This window comes from Impatiens glandulifera, chromosome 5, assembly GCF_907164915.1.
Source record: "Impatiens glandulifera chromosome 5, dImpGla2.1, whole genome shotgun sequence".
Taxonomy (NCBI): Eukaryota; Viridiplantae; Streptophyta; class Magnoliopsida; order Ericales; family Balsaminaceae; genus Impatiens; species Impatiens glandulifera.
In genome coordinates, this window is record NC_061866.1 from 42,265,604 (window position 1) to 42,287,785 (window position 22,182).

The 22,182-nt window shown below is 29.3% G+C and overlaps 1 protein-coding gene and 1 pseudogene across 1 annotated transcript; both read left to right on the forward strand.

Moving 5' to 3' along the window:
* The first annotated feature begins 9,012 nt into the window (after window positions 1-9,012).
* On the forward strand, window positions 9,013-13,593 carry LOC124939399 (annotated as a pseudogene).
* Window positions 13,594-16,465: 2,872 nt separating this feature from the next.
* LOC124939877 lies at window positions 16,466-20,286 on the forward strand. Its single transcript, XM_047480332.1, has 5 exons — window positions 16,466-16,659; window positions 18,893-19,007; window positions 19,111-19,200; window positions 19,762-19,860; window positions 19,950-20,286. The coding sequence occupies exons 1-5, from the start codon at window positions 16,592-16,594 to the stop codon at window positions 20,049-20,051; spliced, it is 474 nt and encodes a 157-aa protein (XP_047336288.1). The 5' UTR covers window positions 16,466-16,591; the 3' UTR covers window positions 20,052-20,286.
* Window positions 20,287-22,182: the final 1,896 nt, after the last annotated feature.

Below are 22,182 nucleotides of genomic sequence, written 5' to 3' on the forward strand. Positions count from 1 at the left end.
ATCCATTTACTCTCATATATATTCAAATTAATCACAGCTCTCGACCCAACAATCCGGACAATTTAAAATTAAGCATCATTATATATAATATATATATATATATATATATATTAGTTAGTTAAAAAGTTGAACTTAAATTGTTAAAATGTCTCGCGTTCATCAAATTTGGTGTTGAAATTAAAATATAGAGTTGTACTTATTAGCCTAATTGGTTAAAGAGTTGTACTTGTTTTATTATGTTGCAAGTTCTAAACATACATATAACATTTTAAATTTTATTTTTAACCATTTTAATTTTATGAGCGGATCAACCCACAATCCGACCCAAGTATTCATTTACTTTCAAATATATATCTAAATTAATCATAACTCTCGATCTAGCAATCTAGAAAATTTGAAATTAATTATCATTACATATATAGATTACTTAGTTAAAAAAATGAACTTATATTGTTATATTGTTCCAAGTTCATCAAATTTGGGGTTGAATTTTAAATATTTAAATTAACCCACAATCTGATTCAAATATCCATTTAGTCTCACATAAATATTAAAATTAACCACAGCTCTCGACCCGGCAATCCGGATACTTTGAAATTATATATATATATATATATATATATATATATATATATATATATATATATATATATATATATATATATATTAGTTAGTTAAAAAGTTGAACTTATATTGTTAAAATGTTTCGCGTTTATCAAATTTGGTGTTGAATTTAAAATATAAAGTCTTAATTTTAAAAATATTTATAGGCGGGTCAACCCACAATCTGACCTACGTATTCATTCACACTTAAATATATATTAAATTAATCACAACTCTCGACCCGACAATCCGAACATTTTAAAATTAAGTATCATTTTATATATAATATAATGTCATTTTTTATTAACTACTTAATATAATATACATGTAATGAACTGCTTATCTTTTCTATCCTAATATGCTTAAATTATTAATTTATAATTCAAATTTTGATTCAGATTTTTGTTTTTCAATTTCATTTATGATTTTTTTTAAAATTTAAATAAAAGTTATATGTTCTTTTTAAACTGAAATTATGGTTTTTTTACCAGATTTTATAAGAAATTTTGATTTAGAGCTTACTTTTTAAAATAACTATTATCTATAAACAAATAAAATCTCATAATCATTATACTTAAATCATTAAAAAAAACATTATTCATAATAATATCAATTTTCTTCTTTGTAACTATCGGCGTCAGTTTCTAACTTGTTATTGCAAGTTTTCCATAACATTATCCCATGTGGCTTGATTTAGTGACTTGATTTAGTGACATTAATTTTCAACAAGTTTGACGAAGAGGTTGAGCTAAATATTATTTATTATTAATATTGATTTTATAGTGATTTGGCTTGGATACGAAGGAACACAAGTATTTGTATTCGATAGTGTTGTACACAATGACAAATCAAAAAATTTGAGTTAGGATGGGTTTGGAAAAAAAATTGAGGTGGACTTAAAAAAATAACGAAATTTTTTTGGATAAAACGAATATATAAAAGTAAGTTTGGCTATTTTTTAATAATTAGATAAATAAATATTGAATTAAATTAAAAAAATTTAAGAAAATTAGGGGATAATGTCATATTTTTACCGTAATTTTTTTTTCGGTGTGGGCTTAAAAAAATAACAAGAAAATTTTTGAGAAAACGAGTGGATAAAGGTAAGTTTAGTCATTTTTTAATAATTAAATCAATAAATAATGAATTAAAATGAAAAAAAAAATAGAAATTGAGGGATAATATCGTATTTTTTGGGGTGGACTTCATTCCACCTGAACCCCTACATAGATCCGCCCTAGTTATACAAGGAGGATGAATTCAAGGAGCAAGATAACTTTTAAAAAGTTGTACAACCTCAACATATTATGATCAGTGTTGAAAAGACTAAAATCACCATCACTCTCACGATACCAAAAACATAAAGAGAGAATGACCAACAAATCGTGAATTAGAAGAGTTGAGATTTTGGGCTAAGCTATGAATGGACAACGAAGAAGAATGACCGGAGAATCACGAAGTGAAAGAGGTCTAAATCGTTAGTGAAAATAGAGGAGAGCGAAAAAAAGTAAATATCGTGTATATTATATATGTATATATATATATATAATATATTAACTAATTAAAAAAAAAGTTATATGTTATTAAATTAGTGACAGTCTATTATTTTTACCTACATAATAAAATAAGTGAAGGGTGTTAGACCGTTAAGACAAATCATAATTTTATATAACTTTAACAATAAAGAATCATTAATTGTAAAATTTAAAAAAAAAAATCAAAAAACTAAATTAGCCCCAAGTATAATTTCAAATAAAAATAAATGTACAATAATATATTTCAAACTTAATTAAACATATAAATAACTCATAAATTAATTAATAAGATGTGTATTCTCCCAACTTATTAGATAATTATATAAAATAAAATAAAATTTTAAGATGACACTTACTAATTACAAATTTAAATAAAAAGTAGTCATAAACATATAATTCAAGTTACCAATGACAACATGAATTTGTCTTTTTAATATCTTTTCTGCCATTAGTTTGGAATCTTGGAGCCAAATCAACAAACACAACAATTTCCTTAATCTAGTTTGGGAAATTATGATGTTCAAGATTATAAACTGAATAAACATGAGACCCCAAAGATACACAACAAAGAGAGTTAATTTGCAATTTCAAGAGTTAAATCCTCATTTTATCCACTATAATTTATATTCGGTTTAAGACAATGCTAGATAACACATTTTATCACTTAATCTATTTAAATCAAATTACATCAGATCCATCAATTGACAAACTGCATTGGAAACGACACAAGTCTCAGATGAAATTAAAGAGAAAACCAATATTGTGTGAACAGATTCTGCATCCTTTGAATCAACAACTTTTCTTGTATGTTTCTCAAAAAGATTTGTTTGAGAAAATAACTCACCAAATCAATTGCGAAAATACTATTTCCTTTGTTTGTGACTTACTTGAGGAAGTATAAAATTAGATTGAGAAACAAGTTTCTAGCTTTGGAAAGTATTTTAACCTTCTTCCTTAATGCAAAGTACATTTCAACATTGTTAGTTAGTGCGGAAGGCTCTTTTTAGCGCAGAACATGGTCTTTAGAACTGAAAATTCAATTTTTTTTAACATAAAAACAGTGTCGAATCGTTGTACATAGCTCAATTCAGCGCTAAACATATATAACTGAAATTTTAATTTTTTTTAACCTAAAAACAGTGTTGAAACGCTAAACATGGACTTCAGAACTAAAATTTTAAGCTTTTTTTAATATAAAAATAGCGATAAGAGTATGGAACATAACTAAAATAGTATCAAAATAATACAACAAAATCTAAGCCTTAACAAACCAGTAATACAACAACACTGCAATTTATCAATCAAACTACATAAGTAGTAAAAACGGTATATTTTAGGTTCAACGGATGATTTGTTCGATGTTTCATCTTCTGTGATGTTGTTTGTGTTGTATTTTCGAACAGTAAACCTAAAGAAGTTTGTTATTTATACAAAATAAAAAAAACAATATAACTAAAGTTGAAACACCTACCATTTCGACCAGAAAAATTATGTATTTGAGTCTACGCAATGAATAAATTTAGGGTTTTAAGTTTGAAGACGATTTTCACCAAAAAAGAGTTGAGAGAAACGATTTAACGACAACGAACGAGAATTAAATTTAAAAATGAATTTTATTTTTTATTTATCTCTCATGCACAAGTATTAGGCGACGTCGTAGTCTTCCTTTCGTTCCTAACTCGAAACTTCGATGAAACTTCCAGCTCTCCCTCCGATTTTGCCTTGAAACTTCCAACTCTCCCTCCGATTTCGCCTGGAAACTTCCATGAAAATTAGAAGAAGATAAAACAGAGCACACAAGATCTCTTTTGTGCGCAGGAAGAGGGTGTCTTTCTTTCAATTATACATCTACCATGCTGAATTGATGAATCATCTACATCGGAAAATCCCCCAGATAATCATGGGTTTGGATCATAATATTTTGAGTGGGTCACGACACGATATAACAGGCATAAGATTAAGACATGACACAACATGATACGATTGAGAGTATAACACGACTTGTCCGAGTCGAATACGACTATTTAGATTTTCATTTGTGCAGATCTTATCTGCAACGAACAACTTTGATAATGAATTAGAGATTGGACACGGGGGTTTTGATAAGGTCTACAAATGAGTTATTAATGGTAAAACGAATATAGTTGCAATTAAAATGTTAAATATTGAATCTAGGCAGGGAGAAAATTAATTTAAGTCAGAAATTGAGATTCTTTCCAAGAATCGACACAAACACCTTGTCTCTGATAGGATATTGCAATGAGGATTGTGAAATTATACTTGTTTACGAGTACATTGAACATGGAACTCTCGTAGATCATCTTCACAAGAATAAACGTGATGGTAGTAGCAAGGGAGACGTGACTCCTCCCTTATGGGAGCAAAGGCTCAATGTATGTTTGGGTGCTGCTCGCGGGATAGATTACATGCACGTTAATAGTGAACAGGACATGATACATAAAGATGTGAAGAGCGAAAACATTTTGTTTATTGTAAGTTTTAAAACATGTTTTAAATAATTGAGATTCAAAGAAACTATATGTTAAGATGTATATATACACAACTTACATATTTAATATATTAATTAGTTTTTAAAATAACATATTTAACACATTAAACTTATTAAATTAATTTAAGTGTATAAAATGAAAATAAGTAATTTAATTATTAATCATATTTTATAATTTTTACTAATAATATAATTTAATATATATGTATAAAAAATAATTAACATGAGTGTTTCAAGACACAGCATGACACGTGAAAATAAACATCGACACGATACGATTGGGTCGAAACTCTCGTCGGAATAACACGAAACACGAATTTAAACATGATTTAACACAACAGAAAAGCTTTTGGATTATAATATTTTGAGTGGATTACGAAATGATATGACACGCATAAGATTAAGAAACGACACAACATGACACGATTGAGCGTCTAACACGACTTGTCCGAGTTGAATACGACCATTTAGAATTTCATTTGTGTAGATCTTATCTGCAACCAACGACTTTGATAATGAATTAGAGAATGGACACATAAGTTTTGATAAGGTCTATCAATGAGTTATTAATGGCAAGACAAAAATAGTGCCAATTAAAATTGTAAGTTCTGAATCTAGGCAGGGAGAGAAAGAATTTAAGTCAGAAATTGAGATTCTTTCCAAGAATAGATACAAACACCTTATCTCTCTAATAGGATATTGCAATGAAGATCGTGAAATGATACTTGTTTACGAGTATATGGAACATGGAACTCTCGCAAATTATCTTCACAAGAATAAACGTGATGGTAATAGGAAGGAAGACGTGACTCCTCAGTCCTCCCTCATGGGAGTAAAGGCTTAATGTATGCTTGAGTGTTGCTCGCGAGATAGATTACTTGCACACCAATAGTGAACAGGACACGATACATAGATTTTTGAAGAGTGAAAATATTTTGTTGGATAGGGATTAGTTAGCCAAAATTGCTGACTTCAGCATATGCAATATGGGAACTTCGATCGATCCTCCCACCCATTTAGTACCGTTGTAAAGGGGACTATTGGTTACCTAGATCCCCAGTATTTCTTGACACGTAGGTTAACCAAAAAATCTGATATTTATGTGTTCGGTGTGAGAGGCCAGATGTTGATACTAGATTAGACGGTGAATAGCGCAGCCTCATTTTGTATGTTCAAAGATGCTTGAAGGTAGGAATAGTTAACAAAATCATTTATTCGAGTTTGAGGGGGACAATATCACATCCTTCTCTCATATATTACTTTTATTAATTAATTGACATTATTAACTAATTTTATTTGGATAATTATTTGTAAGTTTTAAAGCATATTTAAATAATTGACATTCAAAGAAAATATATGTTAAAATTTATATCTACACAACTTACATATTTAACATATTAATTAGTTTTTTAAATAACATATTTAACTTATTAAATTAATTTAAGTTTTCTAAATTGAAATAAGAAATTTAATTATTAATCATATTTTATAATTTATACTAACAATATAATTTAATATATATATATATATATATAAAATAACTAATACAAGTGTGTCAAGACACGACATGACACGTGAAAACGGACATCGACATGATACGATTTTGGTCGAAACTCTAGTCGGAATAACACGAAACACGAATTTAAACATGATTTAACACGCCACAAATAAACTCGTGGATACGAATTAACACAAAACGAAAGTTTGTGGATCATAATATTTTGAGTGGGTCACGACACGATACGACACGCATAAGATTAAGACACGACACAAAATGACATTATTGAGAATCTAGCACGACTTTTCCAAGTCGAATACGACCGTTTGGATTTTATTTGTGCAGATCTTATCTGTAACCAACAACTTTGATAATGAATTAGAGATTGGACACGGGGTTTTTATAAGGTCTATAAAGGAGTTATTAATGGCAAGACGAAAACAATTGCAATTAAAAAGTTATGTACTAAATCTTGGCAGGGAGAGAAAGAATTTAAGTCAAAATTTGAGATTCTTTCCAAGAATCGACACAAACACCTTGTCTCTCTGATATGATATTTCATTGAGGATCGTGAAATGATACTTGTTTACGAGTACATAAAACATGGAACTCTCGCAGATCATTTTCACAAGAATAAACGTGATGGTAGTGGCAAAGAAGACGCGCCTCCTCCCTCATGGGAGTTAAAGCTTAATGTGTTCTTGGGTGTTGCTCGTGGAATAGATTACTTACACACCAATAGTGAACATAACACAATACATAGAGATGTGAAGAACGGAAATATTTGTTGGATAGAGATTGGGTGGCCAAAATTAAAGACTTTGGCATATGCAATATGGGAATCCTCCCACCCATATTAGTACTGATATAAAGGGGACTATTGGTTACCTAGATCCCCAATATTTATTTATCCATAGGTTAACCAAAAAATCTGATGTTTATGTGTTCTGTGTGATTTTATGGGAGGCCAGATGTTGATACTAGATTAGATGGTGAACATCGCAGCCTCATTTTGTGTGTTCAAAGGTGCTTGAAGGTAGGAATAGTTGATGAAATCATTTATTTGAGTTTGAGGGGACAATATCACATACTTCTCTCATATATTACTTTTATGAATTAATTGACATTATTAACTAATATATTTGGATAATTATTTAAAGCATATTGACATTCAAAGAAATTATATGTTAAAATTTATATCTCCACAACTTACATATTTAACATATTAATTAGTTTTTTATATAACGTATTTAACACATTTAACTTATTAAATTAATTTAAGTTTTCTAAATTGAAATAAGAAATTTAATTATTAATCATATTTCATAATTTTTATTAATAATATAATTTAATATAAATATATATATATATAATTAACATGAGTGTGTCAAGACATGACATGACACATGAAAACGGACATCGACACGATACGATTGGATCGAAACTCTAGTCGGAATAATACGAAACACGAATTTAAACATTATTTAACACGATAATAATAAACTCTTGAATACGAATTAACATGACACGAAAGCTCATGGAACATAACATTTTGAGTAGGTCACGACAAGATATGACACAAATAAGAATAAAACACGACACAACATGACACGATTGGGAGTCTAACACAATTTGTCCGAGTCAAATACGAACGTTTAGATTTTTATTTGTGTAGATCTTATCTGCAACCAACAACTTTGATCATTAATTAGATATTGGAAACGGAGTTTTGATAAGGTCTACAAAGGGGTTATTAATTGCAAGACAAAAATAGTTGCAATTAAAAGGTTAAGTTCTGAATCTAGACAGGAAGAGAAAGAATTTAAGTCAGAAATTGATATTCTTTCCCATGATCGATAAAAACACCTTGTCTCTCTAATAGGATATTGCAATGAGGATCGTGAAATGATACTTGTTTACGAGTACATGGAACTTTCGCAGATCAACTTCAAAAGAATAAACGTGATGGTTGTGGCAAGGAAGACGTGACTCCTCCCTCATGGGAGTAAATGCTTAATTTATTCTTGGGTGTTGCTCGTGGGATAGATTACATGCACACCAATAGTGAACAGGACACGATACATAGAGATGTGAAGAGCGAAAACATTTTATTGGATAGGGATTGGGTGGCCGAAATTGCAGACTTCGGCATATGTAAAGTGGGAACTGCAATCGATCCTCCCACCCATATTAGTACCGATGTAATGGGGACTATTGGTTACCTAGATCCCTAGTATTTATTGACCCGTAGGTTAACCAAAAAATCAGATGTCTATGCATTCAGTGTGGTTTTGTGGGAAGCATTATGTGGGAGGCCTTACAACGCAACCTCATTTTGTGTGTTTAAAGGTGCTTGAAGGTAGGAATAGTTGACGAAATCATTTATTCGAGTTTGAGGGGACAATATCACATCCTTCTCTCATATATTACTTTTATTAATTAATTGACATTATTAACTAATTTTATTTGGATAATTATTTGTAAGTTTTAAAGCATATTTAAATAATTGACATTCAAAGAAACTATATGTTAAAATTTATATCTACACAACTTACATATTTAACATATTAATTAGTTTTTTAAATAACACATTTAACTTATTAAATTAATTTAAGTTTTCTAAATTGAAATAAGAAATTTAATTATTAATCATATTTCATAATTTTTACTAACAATATAATTTAATATAAATATATATATATATATATATATATATAATTAACATGAGTGTGTCAAGACACGACATGACACGTGAAAATGGACATCGACACGATACGATTGGATCGAAACTCTAGTCGGAATAACACAAAACACGAATTTAAACATGATTTAACACGATAATAATAAACTCTTGGATACGAATTAACATGACACGAAAGCTCATGGTTCATAACATTTTGAGTAGGTCACAACACGATATGGCACAAATAAGAATAAAATACGACACAACATGACACGATTGAGAGTCTGACACAACTTGTCCGAATCGAATACGACCGTTTAGATTTTCATTTGTGTATATCTTATCCACAACCAACAACTTTGATCATTAATTAAAGATTGGACACGAGAGTTTTTGATAAGGTCTACAAAGGAGTTATTAATTGCAAGACGAAAACTTGTAATTAAAAGGTTAAGTTATGAATCTAGTCACAAAGAGAATGAATTTAAGTCAGAAATTGAGATTCTTTCCAAAAATCGACACAAACACATTTTCTCTCTGATAGGATATGGCAATGAAGGTCGTGAAATGATACTTGTTTACTAGTACATGGAACATGGAACTCTCACAAATCATCTTCACAAGAATAAACGTGATGGTAGTAGCAAGGGAGACGCGAATCCTCCCTCATGGGAACAAAAGCTCAATTTATGCTTGGGTATTACTTGCGGGATAGATTACCTACACACTAATAGTGAACGGTACACGATACATAGAGATGTGAATAGAGAAAACATTTTGCTAGATAGGAATTGGGTGGCCAAAATTGCAGACTTCGGCATATGCAAAGTGGGAAATTTGATCCATCCTCCCACCCATATTAGTACTGATGTAAAGGGGACTATTGGTTACCTAGATTCCCAGTATTTCTTGACTCATAGGTTAACCAAAAAATATGATGTTTATATATTCGGTGTGGTTTTGTGGGAAGTATTATGTTGGAGGCTAGTTGTTGATACTAGATTAGATGGTGAACAATGCAACCTCATTTTGGGTGCTCAAAGGTAGGAATAGGTTACGCAATCATTGATTTGAGTTTGAGGGGACAATATCACATCCTTCTCTCATATATTACATTTATTAATTAATTTATATATTAACTAATTTTATTTGAATAATTATTTGTAAGTTTTAAAACATATTTTAAATAATTGACATTCAAATTATTATATATGAAACTACATGTTAAAATTTATATCTACACAACTTACATATTTAACATATTAATTAGTTTTAAATAAAATAATTAAAACATTTACCTTATTAAATAAATTTAAGTTTTCTAAATTAAAATAAGTAATTTAATTAATAATCATATTTTATTATTTTTACTACAATTTAATATATATATAAATAATTAACATGAGTATGTCAAGACACGACATGACATGTGAAAACGAATATCGACACGATACAATTGGGTTGAAACTCTAGTCGAAATAACACGAATTTAAACACGATTTAACACGACACGAATAAACTCGTGGATATGAATTAACACGACACGAAAGCTCGTGGATTATAATATTTTGAGTGGGTCACGACACAATACGACACGCATAAGATTAAGACACGACACAAAATGACACGATTGAGAGTCTAACACAACTTGTCTGTGTCGAATACGATCGTTAAATTTTCATTTGTGCAGATTTTATCTGCAACCAATTTTGATAATGAATTAGAGATTGGACATAGGGGTTTTGATAAGGTCTACAAAAGACTTATTAATGGCAAGACGAAAACAGTTGCAATTAAAAGGTTAAGTTCTAAATCTAGGCGGGGAGAGAAAGAATTTAAGATGATAGGATATTGCAATGAGGGTTGTGAAATGATACTTGTTTATAAGTACATGGAACATGGAACTCTCGCATATTATCTTCACAAGAATAAACGTGATGGTAGTAGAAAGGGAGACACGACTCCTCCCTCATGGGAGAAAAGGCTCAATGTATGCTTGGGTGCTTCTCGCGCTTGCATACTAATAGTGAAAATGACACGATACATAGAGATGTGAAGCACAAAAACATTTCGTTGGATAGGAATTGGGTGGCAGAAATTGTAGACTTCGGCATAGACAAAGTGGGAACACCGATCGATCCTCCCACCCATATTAGTAACGATGTAAAGGGGACTTTTTGTTACCTAGATCCCGCAGTATTTCTTGACCTGTAGGTTAACCAAAAAATATTATGTTTATGCGTTTGGTGTGGTTTTGTGGGAAGCAATATGTGGGAGGCCAGTTGTTGATACTATATCAGACGGTGAACAACGCTGCCTCATTTTGTGTGTTCAAAAGTGTTGAAGGTATGAATAGTTGACGAATTATTTATTCTAGTTTGAGGGGGAGACTATCACATCATTCTCTCATATATATTACTTTTATTAATTAATTTATATATTAAATAATTTTATTTGGATAATTACTTGTAAGTACATTTTAAATAATTGACATTCAAATTTTTATCTATGTTAAAATTTATATCTACACAACTTACATATTTAACATATTAATTAGTTTTGTCAAATAACATATTTAACACATTTAACTTATTTAAATTAATTTAATTTTTCTAAATTAAAATAAGTAATTTAATTATTAATTATAATTTATAATTTTTACTAACAATATAATTTAATATATATATATATAAATAATTAACATGAGTAGGTCAAGACAGGACATGCCACGTAAAAACGGACATCGACACGATACGATTGGGTCGAAACACTAGTTGGAAACACAAAACACGTATTTAAACATAATTTAACACGACACAAATAAACTTGTGGATAAAAATTAACACGACACGAAAGCTGATGGATCATAATATTTTTAGTGGGTCACGATACGACATGCATAAGATTAAGACACGACACAACATGACACGATTGAGAGTTTAACACGACTTGTCCGAGTCGAATACAACCGTTTAGATTTTCATTTGTGCAGATCTTGTCTGCTACCAAGAACTTTGATAATGATTTAGAGATTGGACACGGAGGTTTTGATAAGGTTTACTAAGGGGTTATTAATGGCAAGACGAAGACAATTACAATTAAAATGTTAAGTTCTGAATCTAGGAAGGAAAAGAAAGAATTTAATTTAGAAATTGATATTCTTTCCAAGAATCGACACAAACACCTTGTCTCTCTAATAGGATATTGCAATGAGGGTCGTGAAATAATACTTGTTTATGAGTACATAGAACATGGAACTCTCGCACATCATCTTCACAAGAATAAACATGATGGTAGTAGCAAGGGAGACGTGACTCCTCTCTTATGGGAGCAAAGGTTCAATGTATGCTTGAGTGTTCGTCGCGAGATAGATTACATGCACACCAATAGTTAACAAGACATGATACATAGAAATGTGAAGAGACAAAACATTTTGTTGGATAGGTATTGGGTGGCCAAAACTGTCGACTTCGACATATGCAAAGTGGGAATTTCGATCCATCCTCTCACCCATATCAGTACCTATGTAAAGGGGATTATTGGTTACCTAGATCCTAGTATTTCTTGACCCGCGAGTTAACCAAAAATTCTGATGTTTATGCACTCGGTGTGATTTTGTGGGAAGCATTAAGTGGGAGGCCCGTTGTTGATACTAGATCAGACTATGAACAACGTAGCCTCATTTTGTGTGTTCAAAGGTGTTGAAGGTATGAATAGTTGACGCAATCATTGATTCGAGTTTGAGGGGACATTATCATATCCTTCTCTCATATATATTACTTTTATTAATTAATTTACATATTAATTAATTTTATTTGGATAATTATTTGTAAGTTTTAAAATATATTTTAAATAATTAACATTTAAATTATTATCTATGAAACTATATGTTAACATATTAATTAGTTTATTAAATAACATATTTAACACATTTAACTTATTAAATTAATTTAAATTTTCTAAATTAAAATAAGTAATTTAATTATTAATCATATTTTATAATTTTTACTAACAATATAATTTAATATATATATATACATAAATAAATAATTAACATGAGTGTGTCCAGACACGACATGACACGTGAAAACGGACATCGACACAATATGATTGGGTCGAAATTATAGTCGGAATAATACGAAATATGAATTTAAACACGATTTAATATGATACGAATAAACTCGTGAATACGAATTAACAGAACACAAAAGAGCTCATGGATCATAATATTTAGAGTGGGTCACGACACGATATGACTCGCATAAGATTAAGACACAACACAATATGGCACAATTGAGAGTCTAACACGACTCGTCCGTGTCGAATACGACCGTTTATTCATGATACCTAACTCTAACCAAGACCCATATTACCTATCGACCGGCCATCTTACACTAAAATCCGATGTATACTATTTTGGTGTGATATTGTTGGAGGTACATTGTGCTAGGAAACCTTTTGATTTACATCATTTAGAAGAATGTAAAATTGTGGAGTATGTAAGAAACATCATTCAAGAGAATAAAATAAACGATGCCGTGGTGGACACCTATCTAGTGGGAAAGATTGCTCCGAAGTGCTTGATTTAGTACTTGCAGATCACAATGAATTGTGTGAATGTTAGATGCGGCTGAAGCAGCAGATTCACCTTATATGGCAGCGACGTCAGAAGAATGGTTCTGCATGGTTCTGCAACATGATGGACATTGAGCGGTCTAACAACAACAACACGGTGCTACATAATGATCCTACCAATTTCTCTTAGGAACATAATCGAACTTCACTTTCTAGTGTGTATCCAGTTCACTTTCTACATGATGATGTAATATTGAATACTTATAGTGGAGTATCCCACTAAAAATGAAGGAGATTATGTATGAACTTGTTTGAAGTTTGATTATTGAGATAAAACTAAGTTTTTATCTCAAAACTCAAACATCTTATCGACAATCTAATCATCAATTTTATCCATTTAAATACCAAAACTATTCATCTCTCTTTAAGCCATCTTATCCCTTCTTTTTCTAATCCACAATTCTCTCACATTCACTATATCATCTCAACTTAAAGTTAAATTAGTCTTAAAATTTTAAAAACCAGTTTTTTCATAGTTTTTATCAAACAAGAGTTTTAGGAAAAAACCCAGATAAACCCCAAAAACTCACTTCCTCGAACAAGCCCTTAGTAAAGTCACTCATATGCTCTTAGAAATGTCGCTCTTAGTAAAGTCACATTAAAGAATAATTTAGTCAATAGAATTTTCACTCTTCTACTCACTTGAAATCCCTTCATTTTCAATTTGTTACACTTCATTAATTAATTGTTTTCTTGAAAATTTTCGAGTTCAATAATTTATTAACTACCGTTTTTTTCATGTTATGCTTTGTCATTTTACTTAAACGATTTTTTTTCATTTTTAATATTCATAGAATTTTTAAAAAAAAAAAATAAATAAAATTATATTATACCTATTATCTCATAAATTAATTAATAAGATGTCTATTACTCCAAACTCTAGAGTTGAGCATCGTGCATAAATAGTCGTGTCCGACTCGGATAAGTCGTGTTAGACTCTCAATTGCGTCGTGTCTTAATTTTATGCGTGTCGTATCGTGTCTTGTCCCACTCAAAATATTATAATTCACGGGCTCTTTCGTATTGTGTTAATTCGTATCCACGAGTTTATTCGTGTCCTGCTAATTCGTGTTTAAATTTTTGTTTTCCGACTAGAGTTTTAACCCAATCGTATTGTGTCTTTGCATGTTTTTATAGGTGTAATGTTGTGTCTTGACACACTCATTAATTATTTATATATATATATATATATATATATATATATATATATATATATTAAATTATATTGTTAGTAAAAATTATAAAATATAATTATTAATTTATTTATTTTAGTTTAGAAAATTTAAATTAATTTAATAAGTTAAATGTGTTAAATATTTTATTTAAAAAACTAATTAATATGTTATATATGTAATATGTGTAGATATAAATTTTAACCTATAGTTTTATAATAATTTGAATGTGAATTATTTAAAACATGTTTTAAAATTTATAAATAATTATCTAAATAAAATTAGTTAATAATTTATTAATTAAATAAGAATGTAAATAAATATTTGAGAATGTTAAGGTAATGTGGTAGTTTAGGGACATAGGTAGTTTGAAAGAGAAATAAGAAGGTGGGTAGAAATATAATGAATTCTATTATATTATAATTTAATATAAAGGTGTGTAAAAATTATAAATATATATTATTATTATCAAAATTAAATTATTCTAATATATTTATTATTTAATGTATTAATAATAATTGAAATTTCAAATAATTTAAAAATTTTTAAAATAAATAAATTAATTAATTAATAAAATTAATATCGAAGAGAAATATTTGTAGACTCGTATTTTTATTTATATAATTTATTTTTTGTTTTTTATATTTATATTTTATTTAAATTTATATTATGTAAGTTAATATTTTTATTTTAATATTTTAATGTAGTAGGTTTAGTTTTAATTATATTATATATATATATATATAATTAAATAATATATTAATTGAATGAAAATGTAAATAGATTTAGAGAAGATGTTAATGTAAAGTTGAGTAGCTTAGATAATGTAACTAATTGTGTTTACGTCGTTTCGTGTGTATACTTATACTCGTTTCGTGACCGTGTTACGATCATATAAAGTATAAACTCATAATTATGTCGTCTCGTGATTGTGTCGTGTCCATCTCACGACCCGAGTGAAATAATATTGTATCGTGTCGTTTCGTACTAATTAGAGGTGGACAAACCTACTGATCTGATTCCGGTATTTCAGATCGAATATCTGCCTCTATTTTTACAAAAAAAAATTATGATCCGTATCCGACCCAATATCCGACCATTATCCGATCTAAAAACACCGGACTGGATCAGATCGGCCATCCGGATACCCGCTGATCCGATTTTTTTCACATTTCTAAATTTTTGTTTGATAATTAATTATTTAATAATATTTTGGTTTAGGTAAAGAGATAATTATTTTAATTGAAGGATTTTGTTGGTTGCAAATTACCAAAATACTATTTCAGAAAAATAATAAAAATAGACTAATTATTGTTTAGGCCTTTAGTTTTTGTAATTTTTATAAATATGTTATTTTATTTTTAAATTTTAAAACTTACCGGATCGGATTCGGATATTCGAATTTTTTTTGTCTGATCCGTATCCGATTTAGATATCCGATAAAAATATATGATCGGATCGATATCCGAATCCGATCCATCGAATTTAGATTTTTTCGGATCGAATCGCCCGGATCATCGGATCGGGTCTTTCGGATTTAATTTTTTGGCCGCCCCTAATACTAATATCGTATTGTATTGTGTCGATTTGTGTTGATCCAACTTATTGCCTAACACTACTCCGAACTTATCAGACAAATATAAAAAAAAAAAATAAGATACACTTTTTAATTATAAATTTAAACAAAAATACCTTAAAACAAAATTAAACTAGTCATAAACATATAATTAAATTTTGTTTTTATGTGTTCTTTATCTTTATTGGAATTATAATAATTTTCTAAACGGGCCCTCTTCCCATTGTCCAGATCGGAAGACAATTTTTATTAGACTTTTTATTTAGCCTCATAAACGACTTCTTCGTTCAAACCTCTCCGTCTCCGATTATCAACCGAGATTGCTCGGAGGCGAGGGAGGTCCTCGGTTTTCCCTCTCTACGACTCTCACAAACTCTGCAATGGGTTTTTCTTCCTTCCTTGGACGCCTTCTTTTTGCTTCAATCTTCATCCTTTCCGCCAGACAGATGTAAGTTGTCCTCTCTTCCTACTTATGACGTTCATATATAGCCGTAGGTATGTTAAGAGCTGTTAATAGTCTTTGTTGGATTACTATAGAGTTTAAGAGAAATTGTTGATTTAGGGTTTTACTGATATGCCAAGACCAGATCTAGTAGATACTCTGTTTCAAATTTCTTGCAGTTTGTGGGTATGCTTCTTGAGATGGAAGTTTTTGTATTTTATTCTCGGATCTAGTTCATAAGTGGCGATTTCTTTGTAATTTCCATGTATAAACCTGTTTGGCATAATCTGATGAATAAGGAATAAACAATAGAATGGGAATATTTGATTGAAACCAGTTTGAAGGTATTATCTTGAATTTGTCCACCCTTAGGAATTTCATAATACAGCAAATGACAATTGAACTGTGACATTCTAGGCTGAATGATTCAACTGGAATAAGGTTGAATTTGTAGTTGGGTTGAGTTTGTAATGCTCTTTGTGTTGAGAATGCATTGTCTTGTGTATTGATTGGCATGCAAAACTGCATTGGACTCAACTTAAGAATTGGGACATTTTTTATGAGGTCTTTGGTGAGGACTACGTATTTCAATATCAAGCCCGACGACACTCGCTTCATTAGGGAACACCATTTCAACTAGATTTCTCATCCAATGTGTGGATCCATCACGTTTGAATACTTGGTGTATCTGAACTTTGTTTGGGCCAGATCCAGATATGCCTAAAAAGGAGTCAACAAACAATTGCTCTTCCGGCTAAGAATGTAGTCTGATGGGACTTGGTTAGTGTTAAAAAGAACGTGAGATCTACAAACTTTCCAAATTTCATGATAATCAGAGTATAGGATAATAAATAAGAGTAGTTTGAAGGTGGGGCAATTTGTGGTGCATCCAACCAACTACACCTTTCATAATAAACATATGTATATGTGTATCCATAAATTCATTGGTTGTTTCTTATTCGGGTCCAGATTTTGAAACAAAAGGGTTTCCATATAGGGCCCTGTTCCGAACCAAGAAATTAGTTTAAGTAAAGGGAAAGAGGAAGAGTCAAATATGGAGATAAGAGAGAATCCATTAAAAATCTGCTACCTACACATTATTTTTCTTAATATATAGCTAATATTCTCGTAGTTATAAGTTATAACTCCAAATTAGTATAACTTCCTGCTAACACCAAACATAACTAAGAACACAAAATAGACTCTATTAAGATATCATGTACTCTAGTTTATGAAGATATCATTAACTATTTCCTTACCATTTAATTCCTAACAGACACCTTACAAAATGAATTCTATTGAGAGTTGAAGCAGAAGAGTAATCTAATATCTTTTTCATGCATGCCATTGCCTTTACCCTTAGTTCTTTTTGTATTATCTGTTGGCTTGTCTCAATGATCTTATGTTTCCAAAATTCAATAACTTCTCTTATTTCAATTAGATTTTTTGAATATCCCTTACTTGATTGTTGCTTTGTTGGTAGTTGGTACTTGTCAATTGCAAAATGAATGGCATTACCTTGTGTGCAAAGTATTAAGATATAACATGTCATTTAAAACGAAAGGTTGTTCCTCTCCTGATTTATCTGTCATTATCTTGTCGTCGTCTAATGAAATGCAGTATAAAATCTTGGACTGTGCAATATTTAACAATATGACACGTATCATTAAGTATGAGCTTGTATCTGATTCACTTGGTGAATTGTGTGGGTCAATTGCTATAAAAAAAATATAAAATAGTGAAGGATATGTTGATATTGCCCTAGAAGCTGTTGTTGATCACAAGTTTAACCACCAGTCAAGAGGTCTAATGTTAGAGTTTCTGAAACATTAGGAGCTTGTTTGATGATTTAAAAATAAACAAAAAAACTGTTTGGCAAGTGATTTGTGATAATCAGGTTTTTGTGTGTATTGTCCAAGATACCCTTTGAATTGTGGGTGAAAAGTCGAAACTGCCCTTTGCATCTTAAAAATATTAAGATGGGTATTTTAGTTTCTGATGTTAACCCTTCATCAAACAAGTCTAGTTGTTCCAATTTTTTTAGAAACCCTAGAAAAATCAAAGAGTTTCGGTTTTCGGGTCAACCCAAGGTTAGGAAAACTCATTTGCACGTGTTTACTTGTAGTCTACCCATGTTTGGTTGTTGTGCTAATCTCCTCCAGGGATTGCCCTGCCCTGGTTACAAAAAAAAAAGTTTACCCATATTTGGTTCTGAAGTTGTAAAGCAACTGTTGTATAGGTACAATGAATTTGGTATTGATGGTGGCCCTGCAGCTAAGCAATTTGAGCCCAAGCTAGCAGTTATTCAGAGGCAGCTGACTTCCAAATTGGGAGATGTGACATTGAAGATTGATGTGAGTGAGACTTCAATGTCTTTTTTCGATTCTTTACCACTCAAAATAAAAATTACTGTTTTGTATTTGCTTCTTTACCAAAGGAGTCTCTTCTTCATTTCAGGTTAGCCATTTTGTAGCTGCTGCTATCGTTCTCAAAGGGCTGGGTGGCTTTCTTTTCGTGTTTGGCAGTCCATTCGGTGCTTATTTACTAGTAAAGACTGACTCTCTCATTTCCTATCATTGAGCCTATTTGGAATATGGTATTTTGTTATTATGAGAATCCCATTAAAAAATCGCCATTGTTAAAATTAAAAGTTATTCTTTTAAAGTTTGGTTTAAGATTTTTTCTGCATTATGATCCAAATTATTTTCTAAATCTTGATCCAGATTATAGTGTATTTTTTTTTTACATCATTTAGTATACAAATAATTTTCTAAACTATGATCCAAATTATAGTATAATTTTGTTTTGCTTCATTTTAGTATAGTGAATTTTATTTTTGAATGATGATCCAGATTTGTTTTGGGGATCATGATCCTGGTTAAATGTAAATTTTGTGGATCTATAACAAAACATTCAAATTATGGTTTTTCCCCAATTTTTTTTTAAAACATTTATTCACTAGTGGAAGCTAGCATGAATGAAGATTTATCAGGAAGTCTGTTTTTTCCTCCAAGAAGACGTATTAACTTAAAGTGTTCATTGAACAATGTCTTACAAGAAGTGTCCTACAATGACTGACTTATCTTTGTTTCTGGTTTTCTCAAACAGCTCAATTACTTGATATTAACCACTCCACTTCTGTATGATTTCTATAACTATTCCTCCGATGATCGAGAATTCCATAGACTATTGGAGGAGTTCTTGCAGGTAATATTATTTATTCTCTAGAGGTTGCATGCATATTATTATGGCTTGATTCGAGCTGCAATTTACCTCTGTTTTATTTGGTCGTATAGTGTTTAGCCCTTATTGGAGCATTGCTGTTTTTCCTTGGTATGAAGATTTCATTGCCAAGAAAACAACTGAAGAAGAAGGGCCTGAAAGCGAAAACAACTTAAAGATCAAACTCGAGAGAACATTGCTTTCGAGAGGGTTAGTTACTTAAGAGTTGTTTGTTCCAAATATTTTTTTGGGTGGTCGGGAAAATGCTATATTTGTTAGGTGGAATATTTACCATAATTTATGTATGGTTCAGATTTTGCTTGGTGAATTTTTTCTTCTTTCGGACTCGACAACCAATTGGATTGAAAAACTGTCACTTATTATGAAAAGAAAGTAACTTCTTAAATGTGTTCTAAATTTATTGTTCATGTTCGAAATGGTCTTGTTTTTCAGTATCTTATTAAGGTTTTTTTTTTTTTGGACAAAATTCAAATATGCATTTTTAGTGAAGGCTAATTGTTTATGTTCTCATTCAACTATGCTTTAAAATAAATTTTCTTTTATTATTTACTATCAATTTATAAGACCATGTTTATTAGTTAGAATCTTTTATTTTTTTATAACTATTTAACGAAAAAGAATATTAATAATTAATTATTATTATTTTCTTCAAGACTGTGATTAAGCTTATAAAGAAAGAGTAATGATAGGGGAGCGAAAATATTGTAGCGAATGACGTGTGAAAGTGATTAAGATTGATGACTATGTCTTCTTTAATATATTTATTTATCTCTCCTCATTTCATTAATAATTTCTCTTTCTTCTCTTCATTTATATTTTTTTTTCTCTTTTTATCTATTAATTTATAATTGTATATTAAAATTAAGAGAAATGATTAGTTGAGGGAATTTGGTGAGGGAATGACTGGCATAATCTTATTCGCTTAAAAAATCAAATAATTTCTCTCTTTTTTCTCTTTCCTCTGAATTTTACATAAAATGAATGTGATACCACGTAATTTCCTCACCAAATTCCTTCACTAAGTAATAACTGTAAAAATTAATAAACATATATATAAAAAAGAATAAGAAGTTAAATATGAATATGATTAATTTTTTTAATTTAATTAATTTTTTGTGATTAATAGTTAATTAATTTATTTATGTATTTTTAATATAAATAATATTTTATTTTCAAATTAATAAAATATATAAATGCACATATTTTTTAAAATATATATTAAATTATAAATATAAATATATAAAATAAAAAGTAAATATATATATTAATAATTTGAATTATTTCTCTTAAAAAATATTCATATTAAATTATTATTTCTTTTCTTTAAATATTCTTATTTCTCTTAAAAAAAATAAAATTCTCGTTTTATTCTTATTTAATTTTTTTATAAGATATATATTAAAATTCACCTTCTAAACTAAATAATATTATAACTTTCATTTTTATATAACGTTTATTTGTATATATATTGAATATTAGTAATTTAAATTTTATTTATTATAAATAATAATAATTTTTATTTTAAGTTAAAATTACAAATTTATTTTTTTTAATTTTAAATTAAGTAAATATTTATAATAATTTTATAATAAAATTAAAGAAGGGAAAATATTAAATAATTTATTTAAATAAAAAAGAATTAAAAGAGAGAAATTATAAATGCAGTTGGGTGACATGTACAATTTAAAATGAAAGAGAGAGAAAAATTGATACGCGTCCTATTTATTAGGTGACATGTACAATGCCACATCATTCGCTGTCTCATTCGCTACAATATTTTCGCTCCCCCTATCATTACTCATAAAGAAAATAGGTCAACTATTAAAATGAGCTTTCTAATGGGACCAATTGAGATTTTAGATTTTTTTTTTAAAAAAAAATTCACAATTTTTCTTTTTGTTAAATTGATACAAAATAAAGTTGTCTTAACGGTTTTAAATTATATTTAAATGAATAATTTAACTATTAAATTTTAACGAATTAAGAGTTTTTATAAATAACTAGGAAATTTTTTATACAATGCACACAGATAAAAATATATATAAATAAAATCAATTAAAAAATTATAATAATAAGTATTTCATTTTTAAAATTCTTAATATATCACAAATAATATATTAAAATAAAAAATATAACACTCATATTTTACATTTTATTCATTTTCGTAAAACAACTCTATCTTCTCACATATCTCATCACATATTTTTTTCAATAAACATCTTATCTCGTTATAAAAAATATTATGCAACTGTGGGAGGTCAATTGTTGATACTAGATAAGCCGGTG

Bases quoted from the DNA above. Each gene is read 5' to 3' on its own strand.
- LOC124939877 (XM_047480332.1), top strand. From the start codon at position 16,592: ATGGGTTTTTCTTCCTTCCTTGGACGCCTTCTTTTTGCTTCAATCTTC. The intron at 16,660-18,892 runs GTAAGTTGTCCT...ACTGTTGTATAG, and splicing joins ATCCTTTCCGCCAGACAGAT to GTACAATGAATTTGGTATTG. The intron at 19,861-19,949 runs GTAATATTATTT...TTGGTCGTATAG, and splicing joins TATTGGAGGAGTTCTTGCAG to TGTTTAGCCCTTATTGGAGC.